Source organism: Helianthus annuus, chromosome 17, assembly GCF_002127325.2.
Source record: "Helianthus annuus cultivar XRQ/B chromosome 17, HanXRQr2.0-SUNRISE, whole genome shotgun sequence".
Taxonomy (NCBI): Eukaryota; Viridiplantae; Streptophyta; class Magnoliopsida; order Asterales; family Asteraceae; genus Helianthus; species Helianthus annuus.
Genome location: NC_035449.2, coordinates 71,913,191 through 71,932,132, shown reverse-complemented (window position 1 = coordinate 71,932,132; position 18,942 = coordinate 71,913,191). Strand labels below are relative to the sequence as shown.

At 38.3% G+C, this 18,942-nt stretch overlaps 1 protein-coding gene across 1 annotated transcript; it reads left to right on the top strand.

Annotated features, from left to right (window-relative positions):
- The first annotated feature begins 942 nt into the window (after positions 1-942).
- LOC118488848 lies at positions 943-16,503 on the top strand. Its single transcript, XM_035986250.1, has 8 exons — positions 943-1,032; positions 1,678-1,965; positions 2,212-2,429; positions 2,517-2,643; positions 13,920-14,255; positions 14,329-14,520; positions 15,548-15,745; positions 16,141-16,503. The coding sequence occupies exons 1-8, from the start codon at positions 943-945 to the stop codon at positions 16,321-16,323; spliced, it is 1,632 nt and encodes a 543-aa protein (XP_035842143.1). The 3' UTR covers positions 16,324-16,503.
- Positions 16,504-18,942: the final 2,439 nt, after the last annotated feature.

Genomic DNA, 18,942 nt, shown 5'->3' with positions numbered 1-18,942 from the left:
CCACTATCTATCTCCATAGAAAATTGTTATCTAAAAAAATAAGAACCAGCATGGGTGTTATTACCATAGAAAATTATTATGGAAAAAAGTAAGAACTAGCATGGGTGTTATAATTTAAGGAACCGGGTGGTTGGAAAAGTTATTGTGGAAAAAAAAATGAAGCAGCATGGAAAAAGTGAAATTGAGGCATCGAGTTCCAAAACTTTTAGGAGGAAAGTTAAACCAAATACCACACTGCTTGTTTGATAATTGTTCCCTAGTCCAGACATTCCTTCCTTTAATAATACATACTAAAAATAATTGAAAAGTTGGTCATAAGCGGGGATCGAACACGCAACCTGTGGCTTAAAATTGTGCTACCCAACAACCAGAACCTTTGTCGACTTTTGTTTATGTGTTCCCTTTAAGTTTTATTAATGGGTTCACTTTTAATCATTTATATTGCCGTACTACTTAAAAACCGAACCCCAATTGGTTCCTGGGAACCCGGAGCTTCCTACTTAGCTCCGCCCCTGAAAGCAAACATTGACACACAAAACAAAGGCTGACTCCGACCTGTCAACCCGACTAATATTCCCAGCCCCAAAAATAAGAATGAAGTACCCAAAGACAAGAAGAAAGCGGAACGAAACAAACCAGACACACCAAAACAGAGAAATAAGAAAACTTCGCGGGTTTAGTTTTAGTCTAAAAGGGTTCGGGTCAGTTTCAGGTTGAACCTGCAAGCCCGTTTAGGTTAACGGGTCGGGTTGGCGGGTTGACCCGTTTAACACATTTATACTATATTATATTTTTTACAATATATTTTATGTTATAAATTAAATGGGGTGTGTATTTTATGCCATGATTATAACTTAAAAAGAGAAATTAACATAGATTTTATAATTTAAATATGATATTATTATATACATTTGTGTTTACGGGTCGTGTTTGGGTCAACCCATGAAACTTCGGGTCGTGTTCGGGTTCATATGTATGATACGATTGTCGGGTTCGGTTCTGGTTCGTGTACAATTTTCGGGTTCGGGTCAGGTTGAACTCGCGAACACGACCCGTTTAGCACCCCTAATCGTAAATTCTCTCAGAGGTTTTAGTTGTTTAAATGTTATTTGTGCCTTGCTAGTATGTGTAGTGTGTTTGACATTTTGGTGGGATTTATTGTAGGTGTAATAAGGATATTTGGAATTTAAGTCATAATTGTGTGTTTTGATTCTATCACAAGCAGTCAATATTGGAACACCTATAATTGTTACCAGTTACCACGATTCTGGTCGATTATAGTGTTTGTCTGTTTGAGAGCATGAATTTGAGTTCAATAGTTACAACCGAATCCTGTCTGGTTTAATATTGTTTCATCCAATTCCAAATTCAATTTGTTGACTCAAAAGTCAAGTGACCCTTCCTAATTTATTGCATGATTTGATTTAATATTATGTGTACCAAAATCGCTGCAGAGAGGTGACAGAAAAGATGTGTTTTTCTATTAAGCTGGTGGTCATTAACAGTAATTTAAGATATTCCCTACTTGTTAACTTCAAATATCCGAAGTTAATAGGTTGTAGAAAAGTGTTATGACCACATCAGTAATACAAAATATCTATTAAACAGAGCTCTTTGCAGTCGAGAGTCGATGGACACTGGACTGTAGTTCAAATATCCGAAGTTAATAGGTTGTAGAAAAGTGTAGTTGACGACCCATTTATTCTTGCATCCCAAGCACACCAAGTGTACTATACACCATATCCTTCAAAAGAAAAAGGATTAAAAGACTGGTGGGCTGTTGTCAAGACGACACCAAGGGGAGTTTATGAACTAGCTGAAGATGACATTGTAGTTGGTGATAGTGATAATGAAGACGTGGAGCATTTCCTACAAGAGAATGAAAGGATAATATGTTCAGCTAATAATGAGGATTTGCTCCCAATTATTCATGAAGAAACAAATGTAATAGATGAAGTTGATGATGTAAATGATGATGATAACGAAGAAGATGAGTTTGAAGACATTCATTCAGATGATGGCGATGAGGAATTTGAAGACGAAGATTCGGATTAGTTAATTTGTTTATATATATACACACACACACACACACACATATATATGGTTAGTTTGTTGTACTTTTAGTGATTGTTTTATGTATATAACTCTTCGTTGTTATTAGTTTCTGCTTATTATGATTCTTTTAAATCTTTATACTTTTTTTTGTTGTAGATATCATGGCATGTAGTTCCGCACGAGGTGGTAGGGGTACAGGTCAAGGTAGTGGTCAAGGTAGTGGTACCGTTTATACATTCGGATGCATATGAGACATTGTCTCAACACGAGAGTAGTGATGATGAGGAGCCAACTGTTGGCCGACGGGGACCGGTTGCCCCTACGCCTTTACCTGAACCAAGAAATCGTGAACAAATTTGTGTTATCTATGGACAGTAAGTATATAGATGCATATTAATGGCATTAGCTCAATTATGTCATACAAGGAATGTTGATTGGGTTATATTGTTTTTAATTTATAGGTTTAGTAATCAAGGTAAAGCTACCCGGACTATGGGAGAAACTTTGGAGGCTATGTGGTCCCATCCTTGGAAAAGTTGGAAAGATGTCTCTAAAGAAGATGAAGATAGGATGTTTGAGCGTTTCAAGGTATGTATTTACAAAAATTGTGTATATAACATTGTCATAACTCGATAAACATAGAGAAGACAATCCAACCCGAAATATTTGGGACGGGTTTGGGGTCGAGTAATTGGGTATGGGACCGAATTTGGGATTAGTTTTTTTTTCTACGGGTTTGGGACTGATTTGATATTTGATGATCCAACCCGTTTACCCGACCCAATTACCCGAAAAGTGTTGGTGCACTTGTGTCTGTACTTTGTCTGTATTCGGTCTGTATGTAAACGATGTCCATGTCAGTTCTGTAAGTTGACCAAGTCAACCATCCTCCGGTTTGACTTGGACAACAGTTGAAAGATGTTCTGATCGAAGGATCGCTTCGAAGGATACACCTGATCCTTCGAGGTGATCGAAAGATATGGTTCGACCATGGTTCGACCATTAGACCTCGAAGGATGATCCTTCGAGGTCCACGCTGATCTTTCGTGTAACATGTGGTCGACAGATGATCCTTCGGACCATCTGTCGAATCCTTCGAGCAGACCTGCTGAGCTGGGTATATATACCCATGCATGTGTTGAGTTCTTTAGTTCTGCCATTTTTACACACCCGAGAGATAGAAAGCTTAGAGAGCATTCTGCCCAGAACTCACACACACACTTAGAGAGTTTATAGAACACTTCTGTAAACATTGAGCTTGTAACCGAACCCTCATTGCATTAATACAAGTTGTGTTAATCGGTGAACTTGTGTGTTTGTTTCTCTACTTGCTACTAACTCGGTTTGCTTGCTAGCTTGGATTCCGCACTCGCTAGTAGGTTTGTATAACAAGGTTTAGGTTCGTAATCCTCCGCGAAAAGGGACCTACAATTGGTATCAGAGCCATGGTGCCCGATTTAGTAAAACTAACCGTTTACTAAGTCACATGTGCTCTAGATCTGTGATTTTTGTGGGTTTTTGTTCAAGATGTAAAAAGGTGAAAATGAGAAAAACCCAGATCTGGACCCGGATATCCAGATCTGTGCTAAACCGGGTGTTGGGTTTTATGTTTTTCTCCTAAATACTCAAGTTTTCTTCATCAAAACAACGTGTACAAGTGTTTTCGTCGGATCTGCAGATGAACAGTCCTCCGTGTTCATGATGTTCTTGACAGCTTCAAGTTTCGAAAGATGTTGTTTGTCCATCGAAAGATTGAACAGATTTCGAAGGATCAAACAAAATTCAAATTTCAAATTTTCATGCTTCGAAATTTGCGAAAGTTGGTCACCTACCACATCAACTTTTCTGACACCTGTCGTACTTTCTGTCCTTGTGTCAGGACCATCGAAGGATAACTTTCGACCTCGAAAGATCATCCTTCGATCAAGGAGATTCGAAAGATGAACAGGAGTGCTCGAAAGATCATCAGTTCTTCGAAGGATCAAAAAGACTTCGAAGGATCAATTCTGAAGTGTACGAAGGATCAGCCATGTCCAACTTCGAAAGGTGTTCGAAAGATCTGTGACATGTGCTCGAAAGATGCTCGAAAGATATGTGACATGTGCTCGAAAGACTTCGAAAGATCATCTTTCGAAGCTGTCTTGGTGTTTATCTTTCGTTTGATGCAGATGTTTCGAAGGATCCAGATGTTGTGGAATTTTATGAACTCAGACAGTGTGTTGGGGTTAATCATTTAATTCACTTGGAGTCGGGTCGGGTGTTCGCAAGGATTATTCATACCGGGCTTCAAAGTTTCAACATCGAAATTCGTACGGGCTTTGGGAACACGCGGGGTGATGCAGCATGATGAACACAAGAGATGATGAAGACTTGATGTTTGAAAATGTGGGGTAGTCACGGTTACCGATGCAATGACAAACATGGTAACGTGACTATTATGGGCCAAACACAACAGTTCCGCTTGGTGGAGGGAATTGGTGAATACTTGACGACAGTTTCTTTGAAGTGGAAAGAATCTGTTAAGGTTTAGAGATTTTGCCAAAGAAATGGGGGGATAAAAATTTTCATTTGTTGAATTTCTTCGGTAAAATTCTAAACGCAATCACAGGTGGTAGAGTTTATGATCTTCTGGTGATTCAAACGGTTCAGCGTGGAATGTTTTGCACAGACACTTGAAGATCAAGACTTGATGCAGTTGTTTAAGAATGGAACCTTTATCATATGCCGGTTGGAGTATTGGAAGATCAGCGGAAGATCGGTCAATTGATCCTTTTGAGGAAATTGCACAACACTCAACACGGATACGCGTACTTTGAGGGGGAAATCTTATACAATGAGCATCAGGATACTACTTACCTGGATCATCGGTCAAAGGGGAATTTGTCTACACAAGAGAAGATGAATACTTGGCTGAAGATCGATTGCAGTTGCATTTTCAGCATTCGACAGCAACGGACAAGGGGGAATTTGTTGATGCAGATTTTGTGTCCGATGCTTGTCGAATAGATTAGTTTTATTTTATGCTGAATTTGTAATAGTTAGTGAAACGGTCAAACGAACGTGTATAGACCCGCTCGTTTGAAGTGGTCAAATGAGAGGGTTGTTGGTTTGACTGTGTGTGTGTTGCTAGACAAAGTTGCTGTGTTGTCATTGGTGTCGAAGGATAAGGCATCGAAGGATTATGAATATCCTTCGATGAGCTCGAAAGATACCCATCGAAGGATGGACCTCGAAGGATATCGAAGGATATCATTCGAGGTATGTGAGTATCTTTCGAAGACTGTCTGATCGAAGGATGATGTTTCGACCAGTCAGTCTGATCCTTCGACCTGCAGCCTGTGTTTTAGTATAAATACCAACACTTTGTCATTGGCAACACAAGAGTGAGAGCACAAGTGTGTGCTAGAGAGAATGGAGGTCTGAGACCTCACCGGGAGAAATCACCACTTGGTTTCTCCCCGGATGTATACTTCTTTGGTATTAGTTCGGTTGTCATGGAACCGGGCCGACTTGTAATGTTTACTACCGGATTAATACAAAGTTTGTTATGTTTATCCTCTCTTATCTCTTCCATCTTTGAACATTATCATGAAAATCACGGTTTCGGTCCCGAAACCTGGACCTACAAGTGGTATCAGAGCTAAGGCTCTTAACCTTGTTTAAAACCGGGTTTTTACAAGTTTTGGTGTGTTGAAACACTTGGTTTTGCACCTGTTTTTACTTGTTTTCTTGCTTTTTCTTTGAGTAAAAACGTGTCTAAACTAACCGGGAGTGTTCAAGGTTGGGTTGGGTAACATAAAAATTGGTTTTTAGAAAACTTTGTGTTTTCCGGTGGTATTCCGGTGTGTTTCCGGTGACTGGACTTGAGGATAAGGTTTTGCCTTTTTGGGTATTATTTTTGAAAGTCAAAAGGTTGGTGGAAAATTGTGCAGAAACATCCCTTCTGCCGAAAGCAACTTCACCAACCCCATCACCTTTTTCACCAACCTTTCACATCAGATCAGATTGTGTCAGAGCTCTCGAAAGATATCTTTCGACATCGAAAGATTATCCTTCGACATCTGTCGACATCTGTCGATCAAGGAAGGCTCGAAAGATTACTATCTTTCGACCCATCCTTCGAAGTCTGAATCATATCCTTCGAGAAAGGAATCTTTTCGAAAGACTAGTGTCCGAAAGATTAGGATCCTTCGTATTGGTGAATCTTTCGAGATCTGTTGATCGAAAGATAAGGATTTAACACGAAAGATAAGGATCTTTCAAAAGGGAATCCTTCGTGTTCTTGAGTCTTTCGAGATCATTGTTCGAGAGTCAACAGTAATCCTTCGAGTACTGTTGATCCTTCGAACAAGATTATATCTTTCGATTGTGATCTGTTTATTGTTAACAATTTTCTGTGATTTCAGATCTTTCGACCAGGATCTTTCGGTTGTGTATCTTTCGGATCATTCTTGCTTAGCATTTATTTTGCTTATTAATCATGAATCCGAATTGGTGGAATCCGGCTCCCGACAGCGGCAAATATACAAGTTCTGGTGCTACTCCTTCATGGTGGGGTACACCGGCGCCAGATAGTGGAAAGTACACGTGTACAAGTCTATCACCATCATGGGCCGAATCTCCAGTATCTACATCTTCACAAGCAAATGCTTTACCATCAAATCAATGGGCATTAGTAACGGGTCAAACTCCGAGTGTACAAAGTATCTTATTAAGCGAAAGCGAAACAGGAAGTTTGAATCGACCCCCAAAACTGATGAGTTTGAATGAATATCCAGGATGGGCTGAGAGGTTTAAAACATATGTTCTTGGTCAAAATACGGAACTGTGGATACGTTTCACCACAGATTTCGATCAAGCCATAGAGGTTGCTGCTTCAGAGACTGCGTCATTTGCTGATCTTCCCGAAGATAAAAAGAAAACGTATGATCTGGAAAAGAAAGCATACGCCATTCTCACCCAGGCTTTGAGCAAGGATATGTATCACCAGTTTGTCAGCTTCAAGACAACTAAGAAGTTGTGGGACGGGTTGAAAACAAGAGGAGTAGGGAATGAAGCAACACGTCAGCTGCGTCATGATCTACTCAAGAAAGAATTTGACAGCTTCGCTTGCCTGGATAAGGAGTCTCTGGGAGACATGACAAGTCGTTTCTATCACCTGCTTACTGAATTGAACAATTTTGGAGTTACAACAACTCAAGCAGAGGTGGTAAAGAAGTTTGCTGATGCCTTACCTCCGCAATGGAGTAGTTTCTTGGAAATCCTTAAGTATAACGGAGCGTTGAGAACTACAAGTTTTAACGACTTCGTGCAGCTTTTGGAAAACAAGGATCAGGAGGAAACATTGAAGGCGAAGAGAGTTCCATTGCCACAGAATCCAGAAATGTATTATGGAACTTCCAGCTCTTCGTCTGCAAGAACTGGTTCACATGCTCCAATTCAAACGGCGTTTGTCACAAGTACAGATTGTTTTGGCAATCCAATACAAGTTCCTGTTAAGCCACCTACCACCACAGACATATTTGGAAATCCAATCCAACCACCTCCACCTCCTCCTGCTGAACAACAACGTGCATGTTATGGAGGAACATCATCTGCTGGTCAACAATCAAAGCCAAATACAGTACAGCTCGACACTTCAAGCTTCTCCAAAGTCAGTGTAGAAGTAGCCAAGGAACACATGGAGCTACTTAACACTATAGTGAGCGCGTACTGTGGGTTGATAGAAGGTCAGATTGGCAACATTAATCTGACACAGGAAGACTATCGGCAGATCGATAAAGAAGAGATGGACTTGATGGACATCAAGTGGGCCTTTGCTAGTGCTGTGAGAAGAGCAAAGGATTGGATGGAAAGTACTGGAAGAACCAGCTTGGAGAGTAAGAGAGACACCAAGTATGGGTTCGATAAACAAGCAGTAAGGTGCTTCAACTGTGGTGAACGGGGTCACTTAAACGGGAATGTGCAAAGCCAGCACAGCATGGAAACCAGAACCCCTTCAGAAACCAGGGCAACCAGCAGAACCAGAACAGGAATAATGAACGTACATTAGTGCCTGTCAACAATCAAGACAACCGGGCACTTGTAGTTCAGATGGATGAAGGTTGCGACTGGACAATCCAGTTTGGTGGTGATGCTCCTAATGGTACAGCTTGCTTTGCTCAAGTTGTGAAGAATATAGTTAACACCAGTGGTGGAGAATCTTCCGCCAGTGGTGGTGAATCGTCTGAAGATGAAGACTCTTCTGGGTACAGCAGGAGTGTTGATGAAGATTCATCTGGGTCAGGCGATGAGAATATGGGTGAGACATCTGGTGTCTCAGTTGATGCTGATATTGATGAACTTTTGGAGGAAGCTGCAGCAGAAACTCAAAGAAGAGCTGTTCTGATGGATCAAGCTGCTTGTACTTCGTCTTCTCTCCATTCAGCCTTTATGGCTAATGTCGACAGTTCTTCAAGTCAGGTATGTGTCGATGAACCCATTGCTGTAAACTGTGATAACTGTGATAGCTTGCAGGCTAAATGTGTTAAGTTAGAGGCAAACATGTCTGAGTTGCAAGCCAAACATGATGCTTTACAAGCTAGTTTGTTTGACTTGCAAGACAAACATGATTCCTTGAATGATGAGTGGTGTGCATTGCAAAGCAAACACGAGGCTTTGCAAGAAAAATATGATGTGACATTCATCCACAATCAGAAGTTGACTGTGGATCTTTCAAAATGCACAGAAGCCAATATGTTTTATGAAAACCATGAAAAGGAATTTAAGTCAATGATTGAGACATTAAAGAAAGATAAAACTGAATTGACTAAAATGGTTTCCAGAAAACAAACGGACATTAATTTGTACATCTCACGTCTTGAGGCAATGCAAAAAGAAATGGTCTGTGTAAAAACGGAAAGTGAGGCAATCCAACTCAAGCTAGACAGCTATTTGAGCTCTAGCTACGTGTTGGATCACATCATTGATGTTCAGAAAGAAAAGAAGGATGTCACATGCATAGGATACAAAAAATGTCCACCACCAGTCAGACACAATTATGATGCCATGCCTGATGAGGAGGATAGAGTGTTCTTTGAACCATCTGTTCCTCTTGATGTGAAGGAGTTTGCAGCAGGACTCGGATACCAGAAAGAAGTATCCTCAGATTCGGATGTGTCAGCAGATACATTTGTAACTGCTGAACAGAAACAGGATCCTCCAGTTGAGATTGAGGATGCTGATTCTTCAGATGATGAATCTGATGATGCTACTCCAGCAAAGTCTGATGCGGTAGTCAAAAATGAGGACATACCTCTTGAGAATCACATTCTATGTGATCCCCCTGCCACACCCGCTAAGACTGTTGCAACTGAGTCCTCGTCTGAGAAGGAGTCGGAGAGTGTGACCTTGCTGTACACTTTGATTGGTAATGATAAAATTTACTCAGACAAAGATTTTCCGATTAAGAACGTTAATCAATCCTTAATCGATAAAGTCTTTGAAAATTCGACAAGTAAGTTTTTGGGGAAGAAAGGACCACATGTTACAGTTACACAGTGTCCTCCAATCCCAAAGGCTGAAGTTCGAAAACAATTTGGCAACAAGAGATTACCAGCAATGCCAAAACAGCAAAATCACACCAAGCCCAAAGGAAAGGCACCGGCTCAAGTCCAGAAGAAGCCGAATCAAAAGAAGAAGAAAAATGTTAACTTTGTGAAATCGACGGGAACGGACAAAATTGAAACGTTTGAAAATAAATCTAATTTAGATTTTGTCAAGAGAGCTACTGTTTTGAAAAGAAATGAACAAAACAGTTCACAGCCTAGTACCTCGGGCTCACAAAGTTCAACATCATCGGCTAAGAGAACACATGATTCTTCGAGGTATGTTGAACGAAGATCATGTTTTGAGTGTGGAACCATTGGGCATATAATTCGAAATTGCCCTTATCTTCATAAGCAGAAAGAAAAGGTTGATGCTCCCCGTGATCGCAATGACCGTAAGCGATCTGCTTCTGTCAGACAAGATCCCCGCCTTGTAAAAGAAAGGGAGAAGAAGCAGAAACGCCAACAGGTCAAAAGGATTGAAAAAGCAATTAAAACCGATCTGGTTCAAAAACAATCTGTTTCTGTAAAATCAACAAATTCAAAAACTTCAAACTGTAATGAAGTTAAAATTTTAAAGAATGACACTGATAAAACAAAACAGACATGGAAACCTAAATCGGTTACTGAATCAGGGGGACCATCACAATTTACAAACCATCAAAGACAAGAAGTTATTGTCATTGATGAAAATGGAAGACCCAAGACCACAATGGCTTGGGTCCCTCTCTCCAACTAATCTCTGAGTGAGTGTGCAGGAAGTTCCAGGAGGAACTATTGATAGTCTTAGGATTGTTGATAGTGGAATGTCCTTGCACAAGATAGGCGACAGGAGAAATTGTTGCCTTTGATGGAGAGAGAGAAAAGAAAAAGAAAATTTGGATGAATGAAGTTGCAAACTTCGACCAAATGAAGAACGTGCCAAAAGTTGGTCATTATGGTTTTTGATCGGGTCCACAGGAACGAATGAAGTGAAATGTGTGTCGATGCCCTTGCATGGATTGAACATCCGCACACCATTTCTGAAAGAGAAAGTCAAGACCTTCGCTGGTACAATGTGGAAGACCAGCCGGACCCGGAGGTTTATGAGCTTATTGCTGTCAAGAGACTTTTCAGTAGTTGCAAATTCGACTTTGAAGTCCACACCGGGTGGATATCCAGTTGGGAGAGTGCTTAGATTCCTTGCAATGCACGGAACAGTCGCAGGATATGCCTCAAATTTCTTAATCTCTCCTATACTTGTCGATATTTAAGCTACTTTGTGAATTAGTATTATCTCGAACAGCACTCTTTGACCTGACACATTGATCTCGAATATCACCTCACACGTGATTGTTTCAATGTGAAACTCATCAATGTTGTCATGGTCCGCACCGCTTACCGACATGCCAACTCATTTTTCCAAAATTTGTTAAATCTTTTCTAATAAAACTTAATTTTGGTAAACGGCATTAAGGTCAAGCACAAGAGTAAAACCAACATCGGAAAATCATTTTTGTAAATATCTTTGTGTGTTTTTAAATTTATCTTAGTTTATTGATTTTAGGGGGAGTAAATCCAAAAATCTGAAAATCCAAAAACATCGAAAAATCTCAAAAACACAAAAACAATAGAAAAACAAAAATGAGTTTCCTGGCGAGCAAAAGAGAAAATGATAGTACATCAGTGGTCTATCCAAACCTCTTTAAACCTTAAATGAAAAACGATAAGCAGCTCTATATAAGATGTATCGGTAGGCTCACAATCATTTTAAAGTGTGCAGGGTGATATAAATCTTAATCGACTGAAGATCAGGTGGGAACCATTCATTGGCATATGGTCTTAGTACCGAAATTTCGTTTGATAGATTGCCGAGGCTCTGAGATATTCGGTCTTTATGCTGCTTATCATCTGAGTATCATGGTTGTATCTTTTACCGAAAAATAACGGGGACGCAAGTCTAGATCTTCCATGATACTATACATACGTGTACATATTACATACTGCATTCGACCTCAATAAGTGATAAACAATCACATGTCCAAATCAAATAAGTGATAAAATATCACATTTATCCGGGTGTCAAGTTCGTCTCTCTGCTGTACGGAAGTACTGACCTGTTCACGGACTTGCACCTGTGCCCTCATGCATACGAAAATCAAGTTCCTCATCAATAAGTGATTATATCACATAGGGCTTGTTTTCGAATCAAAATAAGTGAGTATCTCACAATTTATACGGTCAAACAGATGATAATCGGTATACTCACCGGTAAGATGAACTCTCGTGCATACCTTGATACGGGAATGTGTCGTGATGTGGATGAACACCGGTCGGTAAGTATAAACCATACATTAACGTATCCTCTAAACATGATTACATCTGATAAGTTGAGCTTAAGTGGACAACAATACCGATAATTGTTATAGGATGCTTATCTTAATGTTAACTAACTGAACAACAAGAGTGTTTTGGCATGACCGTACACTGATATGATTCTCTTACCCTCGAAACTCGCAAAAAGAATGTCTGTATATATTTATTTACTGCTTAACTTTTATTGTTTTCTTTTAAACAGTTTCGTCGTTTGGTGCATATCAGCACGACATTAGCGGTGATGTCGTTTGATAACACTCAAAGGATTTTAAATTGTTGTCTTTTAATTTCAAAAACACACCTAAAATCTGTGTTTTAATATAAACTTTATAAAAGCCAAAAAGATTTTATTTCTGCTTTATTTTCGATCGTACGATGTTGGAGCTCAAGTCTTCGTTACCTGAAACCTGACTGAAAACCGAACTGACTAAATCTTCATAAACGGTCGAAATTTGCATGTTTTGAAAGTTAAAGACTAAAATTGACAAATTTTATTAAACTTTCAAACTGTCGGACGGTGTTTGATTATGACATGGTCATTCGTGTGTCATTTGTTTATACTATATTCCAAGCAATTGTTCTCATTACGCGTTTAGATTTCTTGCATGTGCAGATTCTAAAGGCTAGGAGAACATGGTCGATGACAAGCCTTGGAATGAAGACACGACGAGAAGGCGCTCAACTGATGAAGATGATCGAGTTGCCGCTGGCCATCATCAACACCACAAGGATCTCACTTCATAAAGATAAAGTCTTTTCACGAGCATAACTCAAGGGGGAGCTTATGTTAAGGGGGAGTTTGTCAACACACTTCCTACATGATACGGGTAGTTTGTTGATACACTTTCTACTTTCAAGACGTGAAGACTCTGAAGATCCTCCGACATTGAAGACATGATAGGACATCAGAGTCTTGAAGACCTGAAGACCAAAGACCGTCGAAGTTCAAGACGAGTCTACACCTTTAGAAGAACAAGACAAAGCTTAGAGATCAAAGACAAAGCTACAGCCAAGGGGGAGTTTGTTGGTGCACTTGTGTCTGTACTTTGTCTGTATTCGGTCTGTATGTAAACGATGTCCATGTCAGTTCTGTAAGTTGACCAAGTCAACCATCCTCCGGTTTGACTTGGACAACAGTTGAAAGATGTTCTGATCGAAGGATCGCTTCGAAGGATACACCTGATCCTTCGAGGTGATCGAAAGATATGGTTCGACCATGGTTCGACCATTAGACCTCGAAGGATGATCCTTCGAGGTCCACGCTGATCTTTCGTGTAACATGTGGTCGACAGATGATCCTTCGGACCATCTGTCGAATCCTTCGAGCAGACCTGCTGAGCTGGGTATATATACCCATGCATGTGTTGAGTTCTTTAGTTCTGCCATTTTTACACACCCGAGAGATAGAAAGCTTAGAGAGCATTCTGCCCAGAACTCACACACACACTTAGAGAGTTTATAGAACACTTCTGTAAACATTGAGCTTGTAACCGAACCCTCATTGCATTAATACAAGTTGTGTTAATCGGTGAACTTGTGTGTTTGTTTCTCTACTTGCTACTAACTCGGTTTGCTTGCTAGCTTGGATTCCGCACTCGCTAGTAGGTTTGTATAACAAGGTTTAGGTTCGTAATCCTCCGCGAAAAGGGACCTACAAAAAGGTTTATAAATAATTGACTCTAGAAAAACTTGAAGCATTTGTATATACCCATTTAAAAAACTTTTACCTGATTATACACCCATTTAAAAAACTTGAAACATTTGTACAAAGAATTGACTCTAGAACTTTAATACAATTTATAAAACACCAGTTACTTTATATTAATTCTTAAAAATAAATATTTTATTAAACTGGAATAAGATCTGTTACTTTATAGGTTAATTCTTAAAAATAAATATTCAATTGAAAATGTGATTTTTCAGTTATACTATCAATGGGAAAATGAGTTGGATGAACAAGTCCGATCTTGCTGGTTGAAGTTTATGAAGAGAAAAATCAAGGATGTATTAAGTAGGGCTCGCGAGAGTGCCAAGGCCGCTGCAAGCAATGCAGGTGTAGTAGTTGGAGACGATTTATCTGTTATTATTCCGTACAAGCCAATATGGATGGGGGCTCAAATTTGGAAAACCCTATTTCAATATTGGAATACAAAAGAATGGAAAGATAAGTCTACTCAGAACAAAAGTAATAGAGGGAAATCAACTGGGGGCAAACATACTCTCGGCTCACAAACCTATGCCACGCTTAAACAAAAAATGGTAAGATATGGTAGTTTTTTTCTTTTTGTTAAACATAGCATGCAAATATTAACTTCCAAATCCGACCTTGTAGGATAAGGAACTTGGGCGGGCAGCTACTGTAGATGAAGTTTGGATGCAATCACATGGGAAGAAAGGGACAAGACCTTTGGATATATTGTTGAGTCGTAGAGGAGGTGAGGATTCACAAACGGCCGACGGTTTGGATGAGATCGATCTATCAAGCACTGTTAAATGGGTTGACACCAGGGCAGAGAATTCTCTTGTAAGTTTCTTTACCTTTAAAAGCTATCTTATAAACAGTGTTGTAAAAGTCGGATTAATCAGCCTTGTACTCGACGACTAGTCGCTCCTCGGAGCCCATCCGAGGCGACTTTCTCCTAGGCGGTCTAAATTAGTCGGCGGTCAAAGTCGGTCAATGTCAGGGAGTAGTCGGTCTTAGTCGGATATAATTGGCCTAGTCGGGTCAACCTCATAAGTTTAGAACGCAGCCACACAATATTCAATTTAAATCTTTGGTCGTGACAGATTCAAGTACCCAGCCGCCCAAGAATACAAATGAAGGTTCGTCTTTGTTGCTGGTTCGATTATGTTTGTTTTTTGCTTTATATTTTGTTTCGATTTTGTTCCTGGGAGTCTAGGGTATATAATGTGTTTCAAGTTTTGAGGTTTTTTTTTTTTTTTTTTTTTTTTTTTTTTATTACTGTTAAGGTCTGATTCTCATAATTGAAGTTGAACATGCTTATTCATTTATTTGTTGATTACCAGCAGTAGTTTTGAGGTCCGATTTTATACAGTAAACTATTATCTATCTTTAAGTGTTCTCAAATGTATATACTCTTGTTTGGGTTTGGTTGTTCTAGTTTTTTTTTTTTTTTTCCTATTTGCTGGTGAACTTAGGCACTATTTTGACATTTCTTTTTGCTGGCGTTTATGTTATTTTTTTCTACTATAGAGTGTTGTTTTGCAGTTTCATACTAGGGGTAGATATATATTAACTTTTGCTAGATTTGTTTGATGCTGATTTGAATTGGGGAATTGCTTAAAGTTAGAAGCAACTATTAATTTGACTGTTTTACACTTGCAGAGTTGATTCGAAATATATATAATATCCAATAATTAGTTTTCTTTATATTTATCATGTCCGAGTACTTCCCGAGTACTCCGAGTACACCCAACTCCCCCGTTGGCCGACTAGGGTCCGCCTAGTGACTTTTGCAACACTGGTTATAAATAGAAAAATATGAACAGTTTTATGTATTAAAAAGTTATTTTCTTTTTGTATGTTATAGAAATCATATAAGAAATATGTTAAGGATAAATATGGAGATGATGCTAGCAAACGACCGTTATTCGATGAAGATTCATGGATACAAGCTGGTGGGGGGAAGAAAAAAGGCAGAATATATGGTTTTAACGACATCAATGATCCGCATCTTTTAATGACTGGTACACCGTCAACACCGGGTACTACTTCAAGAAATGAAGAGGTATGTGTATTCTATTTTAGTCGAGCTTTTCATTTATTCGTAAGTTATATAATGGGTTATAAGGGCTATTAGTAAGTCGTATCTAAAAGGCCATGCTCAAATTGGATAGATTTTGCTTGAAACGGGTCATAATGAGTATAAATTGAATATATTTGTTTGCATTGGTTCATAACCGGCCGTATAAAGCTGGACCATTTTACGATATATTTTCATTAATTTAACCCACATATAGAGATGATTTTAGTGCTACTTGTTTAAATGTATTATATAATACATTGAAACAACACATTAGCATTTTTATAAGATGTCTTACTTGATAATTCAAATGAATGAGGTATTTTCTATTTAGAGCGTCGTAATGCGTTGTTTGGTTTTAACGTGGTATATTATTATAGGTACAACGATTGAATGAAGAAATAAGGCAACTACGACAAGAGAAAGAAACGGAAAGACTAGAGAAAGAAAAAGAAAGAGCGGAAAAACTCAAAATGATGGAGCAAATTGAGGAAAATAGGATTGCAAACGCCCAAATGAAAGAACAAGTTCAATTCCTTTTGAAGAACATATCAAAAAAGTAGCTCTAACTAGCTAAGCATGTGATCTTTTGGTAAAGTTGGTCAATTCGGACTTTTGTTATGGTACCTACGTTTGGTATTTCTTTTCGTACTTATATTTAGATATTTTGTCGTATTTACTTTTTGAATGTTTGTTTAGTTAGTGAATTGATACAATTTTATGACATTTTGTTGGATTTACATTTGAATGTTTGTTTAGTTAATGAATCGGTACAATTTTATGAATTTAAAGAATTATTTGATTACCATATTGAAATATATAAATAGTGGAAAATTGAAAAAAAAAATTAATTCTATATATATTTTGCGACCCAAAAAATGGTTAAAAATCCGGCCACAAATTAAACTAAAACTCGGTTGCTAAATCGGTCAGTAGAACCCAGTCACAAAGTTGGTCGTAAATAGTTTCGGTAGCAATTTCTGTTGCTAATTGTTTGGACGCAAAATTTGTCGCAAATAGGTTCGGTCGAAAAACCGGTCGCTAAAAATTCGGTCACAGTCGCAGTCGCTAAATGTTCGGTCACAAAATCGGTCGCAAAAAAAAACCAGTCACAATCTCAGTCGCTAAAAGTTCGGTCACAAAATCGGTCGCAAAAAAAAACCAGTCACAATCTCAGTCGCTAAAAGTTCGGTCACAAAATCGGTCGCAAAAAAAAAACGGTCACAATCCCAGTCGCTAAATTTTCGGTCACAAAACCGGTCGCAAAAATAATTCTGTCGCAAATTTGGTAGCTAAATTTGCTACCAAATGTTTAGTCGCAAATTCGGTCGCAAAAATATTTCGGTTGCAAACAATGGTCGCAAAAATAATTACCGACCAAAGTATAACCGACCACCGAAACCGGTCGAAAAGCGGTCGCAAATGGGCATTTGCGACTGTTTCGCGACCATATTGACAGTCGGAAATGCCCTTTTCTGTAGTAGTATATTATTAGGACATTCCAAAAAAAAAAAAAACGATTCATATGCAATATCCCATAAAGCAATTTTTATTTATATTAAAATTTGTTTGCAATCCATTTAAGTGTTATTATAGATCGATGTTTTCAAGATTAACTTTTACATAAAGTTGCATCGATCATCAAAACAGTTTCATGGATGTGGCACTAATTTTTATTCGACCAGAAAAACTTATTCATCAAAAAACCAGTCTATTTATATGATCAAAATGAGATCTGCTCTGATACCACATGTTGATTATATCTTTAAACATGGGTCTAAAACATAAAACCCTAATCACGTTTATCAAGCCAAACATGAACATGAACATATATTAGAGGTACTTACATGTTGGGATGGTTATCTTCGCAGATGATGATGAAGCCATGATTCCGTTATGATGCCTTGGTTGATGGAAACTAAGTGAGAAGCCTTGATTGGTGTTTTTAGGAGTAGTCTTATTCTCTACATGCATGAATGAATAAGATGACCATCCATTTTATAAGTTAAATAAAAAAACTCCTTTAGCATTCTCATTAAAGGCATTTAAGGGAAATCATAATGGTCCCTTAATTGTAAATGTTCACAATTACTCCCATCAAGTAATTGTTAGGGACCCGTTATGTCATGTTGGTAAACATAGCTCAAATGATCCATAGGCCACATTATGGGTTATTTCTTACACAATATTGTTCAAACTAATAATTTTTTTTTTTAGTTGAACATACATTTTTTTATTCCACACGAAAAAGGGCAATTACAAAGCAATGGCAGGTAGTTGGGCAACAAGTTGCGCCGCCACCCCCTTTTGAATAGAAAAAACAATTCTACTAAATACAAAGTTTGAAACTAATAATTTAAGACTTTTTAATTAAAAATCTCAACTGAACATTACTCTAAACTCAATTTATAAATAATAACCATTAATATGAACCCTTTATAAAATTTTCCATTTGATGGGATGATTTTTGGATCTGATCGTTCTATATCCTACCCCTGCGTATATGGTGGTGTGCTGGTAGATGGTTTAATTGGTAGTTCCAATGTCTGTAATTCGCGCACGTGTTAGAAGATTTATTGATATGCCTGTTCTGACTCTCATCTTACTTCCATAAGTGTCATTCATTAATTTATTCAGTTTTCATGGAACTTCCAAGAGTTCTATGCGATTTTATTAGAGTTGTTGATCGGGTGCCCTCAACTCTGATCTTTAGGTCATAGTTTCCATCAACCTGCTGTTCTTCTTGTATTTCATAAGCTGGTACATCAACCGAGTTGCTGGCTTGCTGCAACCTTCAATTGATCTAAAATCTTGAAAAAAACGACACATTAACTCTTTTGTTTGTGTCTAAAAAAATATGCTCGAAGTAATAGAATGTAAGATAAGAAAATTTGTGATCTTATGGTGCAATTTTAAAAAAATAATAATAACATATTATGAAGATAGAAATGTTTGAAAAGTTATATATTTTTTTTCCAATTTTGCCACTCCTTCATTAAAGTCTTCTCCCTCTCATTTTAGTGGTTTTGAGTGAGTTTTTTTAGTTTTTTTACATTTAACTAGTTTTCTCATGATCATCTCCCCCTATATATATTATTTGTAGAACGATTACAATAAGGAGGGGATGAGAATTCAGGGAAGAACAAGAAGGGAAGAGAATACAGATGAGGTGGGACAGAACA